An 8,631-nucleotide genomic window follows, 5' to 3' on the forward strand; every position below is an offset into this window, starting at 1 on the left:
AGTCTCTACCCTCTCTATCCAGTGAGCTGATACTATTCAACGTACATGTGGAGGCCAGGGGAGAGTGGGAGTGTGTGGTTTCTACTGGGCGGGGTAATACATCTCGCAGTGTTGAAATACTGGTGCTGGAGAACAGTGCCTCCTTCTGTCCAGAGGATAAAGTTGTCAACAACCGTGGGGAGTTCAGGTTAGTTACAGCTGCAATGATATTTATAGTACAACTTATGATTCGGCGTTCTCATTCTCCTCTGGCTTTAATCCCCAGGTGGCCCAGAACCTTGGCAGGCATCACCTCGCATCAGTACTGCCTGCAGCTGCGTTACCCCTCCCTGTCTGTGGAAGGAGGTATTGAGCAGAAAAAAGCTTCCCGACAGTGTGACAGTTATGGAAAGTGGAAGGAAGGTGATTATTCAGACTGTCACTACACCAATGGCATCACCCGTGTCCTGCATACCTTCATCCTGGTCAGTACTGCTGTCAGAGAAAAAAGGTTTACTCCAACGTACGGTTCCTGTTCCGCAGACTTACTGTTATGTTTTCGCTCCTGCCTCACAGAGGCCCATCAATGCGTCCAATGCTGTCACCCTGGCACATCAGGTGCGCACGTACACCCTGGAGGCTGCAGGCTTCACCGACTCTGTGGATGTGTTGTATGTGGCACAACTGATGGAGAAGTTCGTGGAATATGTCAGACAGCTGCGGGAGGTGAGCAAGATTGATGTGCGTTGTTTAAAGTTTGTAATGCTGTCTCCTAGCGCACCTATCCTTTCACTGTAAAATGTGTGGTGTGTGTGTGTGTGTGTGTGTTTGTTTGTTCCAGCTGTCAGAGGTGTTGGTGGAGATGGGGAGTAACCTGATGCAGGTGGACGATCAGATACTCACTCTTGCCCAGAGAGAGAAGAGAGCCTGCAGCTTGATAGTCTACTCTCTGGAGATGTTGGCCTGGCCTCAGCTACACAGCCATGCTCAGGACTTCTCCATGGTATGCTTTCATTGTTATTGGCTTTTCTTTAAAGAGCGAGTAGAGCTTTTAGAGAATCTCATTTATACACTTATTGTTGATTGAGATTTCAGGAAATACATGTACGTGAAATTAGGGAGTAATATCATATCCGAATACGACAAAACATGGAGTGTTGTTTTGATTGCACAAATAGAAAATTAACTTAGCACACCTTATTCACTCATCTATTTATTCAGTGTTTATTTATACTCGAGGATCAATATGAAAAGAGAAAAGGAAAAAACAAGAGATACAGTAGAGTGTCGTGATAAGGTGGACCCAAAATGCAGTAGTCTGCAGGCGAGCACGTCAATTGCAGAACTTCATCGCAGGAACAAACAACTATTACGTGAGGCGAACACGGCAGATGACTCGAGAAAGACTGAACTTAAAGACAAACTAAACTAATGTGGGGATGACCGGAGGAACCAAGAGAGCAGGGAAGGAGCTGATAGGCTGGGAAGCACACTGGAAACATCGCCATGCTATTTAGACCGATGCAAGACGGGTGTGGTGGGAAAATCAGGCTGGTGAGGAGCAAAAGAGAAAGAGGACGGAGACAGAGCACAAGAAACCACGAAAACACATAAAACACATAAATCAAAAATAAAATGAAAAGATGACATATACTGATAAATGAAAGGCAGTCCCATAATAGGCCAGTAGAAAGCCATTAAAAACTTTTGGATTATAATTTGATAGATCAATGAAGATACTTAAAATGTAAAATACATTCTGTGTAAACCCCAAACATTGCAACTGTGGTAGCTATAGATAAAACAATTAAAATAATACAAATTTAAAATTAAAATACAGCTGTATTAAACAGTTATGCTTGAAATAATTAGATAAATAATATTGATATTTCCGCGTTTGTGGAGTTTTGCACATAACTTACATTATGTCAAGTGTTTCCAGTCATGTTCAAACGAGAGAAATCCACTAGTTTGAATGCGAGACAATTATCCGGGTGACTGATGAACAATTGATAAACTTTATCGTTTCAATTTTTGGATACGTACAGGTCTCCAGGAACATTGTGATGGAGGCCCACTTAATCCGACCCGCCCATTTCACGGGCATAACCTGCACTGCATATCAGCGTCGTGAGCTCTCGCCGGTCAGCCAGGGGATGGACATGGCGGAGTCCACGATTGAGCAGCAGCTTCGTTTTCGCTGCAGCACCGGCTCCCACAACACATCCCTCAACAATTTTCCCTTAAAGGTGAGGCATGAGCACGCCTCAATGGGTCTATTACAGACTGCGCCATCAGTAACCTGTTGTACCTGTATTCAAGGTGTACTTTACATTTGTGTTTGTCTTGTTTTTTTCTCTAGAATTCAGTAGCCATGGCCTCCGTGACTCTCCCAGCCACTCTCTTTCCTCCTGATGCTCCTGCAGACTGTAAGCTGCAGTTTGTAGCTTTCAGAACCGGCAGCTTTTTCCCTCTGGCTGGGAACTCGAGCAACAATGGGGAACACTCTCGTCGACGTAGCGTCAACACACCTGTCATCTTTGTCGGCCTAGGTGAGGAACCACTGAAAGAGACGGAGCGTCCTAAAATGTTGTTAGAAAGAAACTCTCTGGGACTCTTTCATTCTTTTCCCTGTCAGGATCAAACAACCACCTGATGTTTTGTGTGGATTTTCTCCACCGTAGCGTTTGCAGATTTGTCATTTGTGCTGCACAAAAAGAAGTCTTTATCTGAGCCGCTGGAGCTGACAAACCACAAAGCACGTTTTTTATTCTTCTCACCCTTACAATTTTTGTAATACCTTTAAGTCTTTCCACGCACACAAAGGGCACAGCGAGTCCCAGTCTCCGAGGGTTATTGAGTCACCCGGAGAATGGTAAAAACTCAGTATGAAAGAGCATGAGTCAGGTTTAGAAAAACAAAGAATAGAGATCACAAAATGACTCATTCGACAATTCAGACGTAATCATCAGCTTTAATTTCAGTATACAATAAGCGTTCCAGCCATCAGTACGGTTTTGCATTGGTAAAATCCATCCTTTCTTTGGCAGACGGCTGCAGCATGTGGAACCACTCGGAGCCCATCTGGGTTTCCCTGCGCCACTTGTCCCCTGGTTCGGATGCTGTGGCAGCCCAGTGGAGCCTGAAGGCACTGGAGAGACAGGGAAGCTGGAGCCAGGAAGGCTGTCAGCTGGTCCACAGTGACAGCAGCACGTCCACGATGCGCTGCTCTCTGCTCAGCAACTATGCTGTGCTGCAGGTAAGACAGCCTTCAGCTTTTATCATTCATCCAGGTTCACCAGGCTGAATGAGACTTTCATTTGTGTGTGTGATTTCTCTGCAGGAGGTGCCCGACTTCCCCAACCCAGCACCCATCTCTGTGAGGGTGCTCCACCCTGTGGTCTATGCCTGCACTGCAGTGCTCCTCCTCTGCCTCTTCACCATCATCATCACACACATACTCCACCACAGGTACTGCAGTGTGTGTGTGTGTGTGTGTGTGTATGTGTGTGTGTGCATAAACAGACTTCTCGCTGCTATTTGTTAATTGTTTTGTCTCCTCATTTATGTATTCTGCTCCCCTACAGTTCTATTTACATATCAAGAAAAAGCTGGCACACGTTACTCAACACCTGCTTCCACATCGCCATGACATCAGCCATCTATGCAGGAGGGATAAGCCTGACCAGCTACCCGGTGGTTTGTCAAGCAGTAAGTCCTGATTCAACACAGTCTCCTCATTTTGATTTGTCGCGCGCAAGCCCGTTGTCTTATCTGACTGTGACATGTGACAGGTTGGCATCGTCCTGCACTACTCCTCGCTGTCCACCCTGTTGTGGATCGGAGTCAGCGCCAGGGTCATCTACAAAGAGGCTGTGTGGAGAATGCCACGGCAGCCGGACGGAGAGTCTCCTGCTCCACCTACTCAGCGACCTATGCTCAGGTCAGCGAAGCGAGCCTCACCCTCACCTTCTTCCCGTGCTTTGAGATTGGTGTTCGCGATCAGTACGATTTATGTTTTGAGACAGATGCAGGAGTTCTGGTGCACGGCCACCCAGACTGTGGCCCATCAAAGTGGGTCATTGTGTTCCTGAACCAAAGTCCCTCTGTTCGTAAGGAAACCTTGCATTACAGAGTGCCGCTGAAAGGCACGAAAAAGCAATAAGTCAATATGAATTCAGAGTGGGGGAGGGGAGGAATGTATGAAACCAACATAACAGAAGCAGAGGGGGTCAAAATAAATCAGAGCAGGGTGATTCGGGGGGGGGGGGGGGGGGGGTGCAATGTCTTTCCAAATATTCCCTTCTGTTTCTCCTCTCCCTGCCCCTGTGATCCCGAAGCTGCCATCATACACTGACCTCACTGGCCCCTTTGTAGCCCACTCGGCCACCATCATCATACGACAATAAATCACAGGCTTCTGGAGCCCTTACTGACCCTTGTGTCAGTCTGCACACTAAAGGAGTGAAGGATCACGCAGCTCCGTTCAGATTATAGAGGGGCAGAGAAACATAAAAATACAAAAAGAAAATGACACGGACATGCACACTTTAAAAACATCGTCGCAGCCGAAGGTCGTACAAGAACTGCTCTTCATCTCTCACACTGAAGCTGGGACCTTGTGTTTGATGTGTTTTTTTTTTCACTTTTATTCCAGGTTCTATTTGATAGCTGGAGGCGTCCCTCTTATCATTTGCGGGATCACCGCGGCTGTCAATGTCAACAACTACGGAGACAACAGCCCTTAGTGAGTACTTTCCTTCTCATCTTTGACTTATTTCACTCCTGACATTGTGTTATTTTGTTTGGTGCTAAAGTGCAATTCTGTGGGAGATGCTGAATGCACAGACGTGTCCTTGTTGTGCACTGACCTTTTCCGACTTCTTTTCTGACTCTTGCAGCTGCTGGCTGGTTTGGCGCCCCAGTCTGGGGTCTTTCTTTGTTCCGGCTGGCCTCGTGGTGCTGGTGACCTGGATCTATTTCCTGTGCACTGTGTTTCGCCTGAGGCACCGTCAGGCCAAAGAATGCACCGGAACCACCCTGTCCTCTCCTGTGACTGAGAGCCAGCCTGCATTGGCAGGAAGCACCAGCCTCCTCTCCACAGACTCAGTGGTGGGGCCTATAAACCCTGTTGTGGTGCCAGAGGACCAGTATTCACTGAAGACACAATTCTTGGTGCTGGTGGCAACCCACTTCCTGTTTGTGGTGTTGTGGTGTTGTGGAGCCATGGCGATGTGGCTGACAGGGCACACTAGCTTGTTGTTTAGCTGTCTCTATGGGATGGCTGCTATAGTTTTGGGTGTGTTTCTGGTGGTGCACCACTGCTTCCGCCGTCTGGATGTGCAGGCTTCGTGGCTGTCTTGTTGCCCAGGCTATCGTCGCTCCCATCCGATGTCCACATACACACACACCTGCACTACGGGAAGCGGGGTGCAGACCTCTGAGCAGGGATCACAACTTTTCATCAACTGCCATCCACCCGGTGACTCGCACAACTCCTCATCAGCTCGCTCATCATCCACGCCAAGTGGAATCAGCAGCGTGGGCCCCGGGCCATGCAAGCTCACCAATCTGCTGCAGGTGGCACAAGAGAATTCTAACAACACTTCACGTGCCCCTGCAGGCAACAACACCAGCACTAGTACTGACAACGTCACCAAGCCAACAAACAATATTCTGCCCACCATTAACTCTGCAGCCCCAGTGCATCCCCAGAGGAGGAAGGTGAGTAGCAGAACTAAACAAGGTAGCAGTCAGTATCACCATCGAGGCGAGGGCCGGGGTCACTATCGTCTCAAAGCTCTAAGGACTGCTGGTGGTGGGGGTAGCCTGGGAGCTTTAGGACCCCCTGGTTCAGAAAACCTCAGTGCTTCACATGCCGTTTACAAACAGGCCACGAGCGAGAACGGCAGCATCCACCACAGCCTTTCAGAGAACCAAGCCAGCCCGCTGACCAATGGGAAGCGCATTGGAGAGTCAGTGGCAACCAGCCCCTCAGAGGGAAGTGACGGTGGCAGCAGCGGGAGCCGCAAACCCTTCCCCCTGCTGCCCACCATGGCCAGCAGAGCGGCCATGCACGGCGCTCAGAGACGATGTGCCAGCAGAGACAATTTGAAACTGGCGGCAGCTGCGGAGCGAGACACTAAGCGCTGCTCGTACCCTTCGAACAGCGTCACCACCACTGTGCCAGGGGCTGCTGCTCCAAACGGCACCCTGAAAAAATCGGTGCTCGAGCTGGAGCAGGACATGAGTGGCACGGACCAATCACAGAGCTCCGTTGGAATGAAGAGCGGTCTGTGGAAAAGTGAAACCACAGTGTAACCTATACTTACATGTGAACTCCTATGCATGACCTTAATGGACTCTTAAATGATCGGGTTATGTTTTAATGGTCTCTTGATTATAATAATTAAATAATTTAAGACATAAAATGAGGAAGGCATCCAGGACCCTAAACTGGTACTTTTGCCTCCGTAGCATTGTAAGAGTTTGCTGTGAAATGGTAAAAAAAAATAATGAGGCAGGTTTTTTTATTGTCATTTTCAAACGTAAGATACTCACTTGTTTTATTCATTTCACAAAAAAATGTACAAGATATCTCTGAAGTTGGCATGTGATGTTGATTTTGGATGTCAAATGAAAGCTTTACTGTTTTAGTTGTGATTTTTCTATGCATATCAACTATAGCATGAAATGGAATGCAAGACGATCCATTCCCAAAGTACAGCTATACGCATTTAATCTGTGGAAAACATTTCACCCCTATGTTTGCTTCACGTAATTGTTTGCGTGTGCTCATGTATGCTTTCGAATGTTCTGTGTGTGTGCGTGCGTGCGTGCGTGTGTTTGTGTGTGTGTGTGTGTGTGTGTGTGTGTGTGTGTGTTTGTGTGAATGTGGCTGTACAGAATCTCAGAGTGAATTAAAAAAGCTATGCGAGACTTTTGAATATAAGATGAAAATGTCTCATTTTTGTTTCTGTGTAGTCTCATCAGAACCCAGAAAGGAAAGGGGGGAATTCATTTCTTCCTTTCTCTCACCCGGACTTGGTTCAATTTTCAGTCGAATGCAGAAATGATCGTCCTCTCCCGGGTGGCGGGGAACCCTCCCTGTTGATGTCAGGGATTAGAAATGTGTTAACCTCGCCAGGCACGTGCACACATAAGGCCCGAGGGGTGCTTGAGCCCCTGCCCTTTTTGCCTCGTATTATAAAGTGCCCTTTTTGTGTGTGTTTTTAAATGAATAAATACATTCCTGTTGTGCATAGGGATGTGAAATAAACGACGGTATAAAAACGCCACCGTACGGTTATCTACTGTACGTATTTCGTACGTATTATGGTGTTTTGTGAGTGTGTTGAGCCTATAAAGCCGCTTCTCTGTCCGCAGCGGCTCCATTATGTCTCTGAGAGAGAGAGAGAGAACTCCACCACGCACATAGATGAGACGTGACAGTGGAGCGATTTGAACCTTTGTGAGTTATAAATCCATGAACATAACTTCCTTGTGGGGGCTAACAAGTCGCCTTCCACTTATTCAACGTGCTTAAATATGAGACATTTCAGAAGAGTGTCCATTTATGCTTGTTAAGCAAACTGCTTGTTAATGAGAGATAAGAATAATCAAATATGACAGCTGTCTGTGTCGGCTGTTTATCTTGCCTCCAATCTTAAACTTCTTCCAGATATTGGGTTTACTGCGACTTTGCTGTTGTAAACATTGCTGTTCATATAACAGTCACAGTAGTCATTTCTTGGGTCTGTCACATTTTTAGATGTGTAGCCTGTATTTCTAGTTTGCACTTGCCCTCCGATAAATAGCCAAATAATAAAACCAGCGTTGTATTGCTTTTTAAGAACCGCAGCTGAATTGCATGTCTTCCAAACCTCAGTATTATGATAATGTGAATAAAATCATGTTGACAATACTTTATTCACACAAAAGAAATGGCAATTGCGTATCACTCACAGCTACACAGGATACACAGCTAAGTAGTTAGCTTTCTATAAATACTTTTTTTAAATTAATTTTACATTAATTCATCTACATATTATGTCATGAAGGCCTGAAAAAATGGGCACATACTGCCCTTTCCTGACTTTGAGCCCCTGCCCCTCTATAATCATGTGCACGTCCCTGAACCTCGCAAATCAGGCAAATCTCATTGGATTTATGAATTACTCATCCAATCCATGCTGACTGAACAGCAAACCTTCTTCTCAGTGCAATTTTAGAAGTGTTTTAAACATTCCTCATACTCATCAGGGGCCTGACAAAGAACATCACTGCGGGCAGATTGTAAGCTTTTTGAATTAATTCAGTCAGAATGTTGCCTTCACATGTGAGGGGATTTACAAAAGGCCTAAACTGGACTTCTGTTTGTTTATTAATTTTTTTTTTTTTAACAATTTTATTCAGGAAATTTCATTTACAGGAAACTATGCAGCACATTGTCACTGCTTTTCGCCGTTCTTTGGGAGGAAGTCGTCATTAAATACAGACAATCACATACTGTATATGGCTACTTTCCTGTGTTTTGATACGGCCAGTCTGTCGTGAATACTATTTGATAATCTGTGTGCTTTTGGATCAGCCCCCAGCAGGATGCATTCAGGATGTGAAATATGAAAAAATGATCATCTACTCCATGTGAAC

The 8,631-nt window shown here is 46.2% G+C and overlaps 1 protein-coding gene across 2 annotated transcripts in view; it reads left to right on the top strand.

The window, feature by feature from the left end:
- The window catches only part of adgra2 (adhesion G protein-coupled receptor A2), a 45,937-nt gene extending 39,006 nt beyond the window's left edge, over positions 1–6,931 (top strand). For both annotated transcript variants that reach the window (XM_030418226.1, XM_030418227.1), the window contains exons 8-19: positions 23–187; positions 266–464; positions 556–705; positions 821–982; positions 2,028–2,228; positions 2,342–2,531; positions 3,030–3,238; positions 3,323–3,450; positions 3,567–3,690; positions 3,774–3,922; positions 4,637–4,726; positions 4,881–6,931. In XM_030418226.1, coding sequence (XP_030274086.1) covers positions 23–187; positions 266–464; positions 556–705; positions 821–982; positions 2,028–2,228; positions 2,342–2,531; positions 3,030–3,238; positions 3,323–3,450; positions 3,567–3,690; positions 3,774–3,922; positions 4,637–4,726; positions 4,881–6,300 — 3,187 coding nt within the window. In that variant the 3' untranslated portion in view covers positions 6,301–6,931. The remainder of the gene's footprint in view (positions 1–22; positions 188–265; positions 465–555; positions 706–820; positions 983–2,027; positions 2,229–2,341; positions 2,532–3,029; positions 3,239–3,322; positions 3,451–3,566; positions 3,691–3,773; positions 3,923–4,636; positions 4,727–4,880) is intronic.
- The last annotated feature ends 1,700 nt before the right edge of the window (positions 6,932–8,631 follow it).

Source organism: Sparus aurata, chromosome 5, assembly GCF_900880675.1.
Source record: "Sparus aurata chromosome 5, fSpaAur1.1, whole genome shotgun sequence".
In the NCBI taxonomy this organism is placed as follows: domain Eukaryota; kingdom Metazoa; phylum Chordata; class Actinopteri; order Spariformes; family Sparidae; genus Sparus; species Sparus aurata.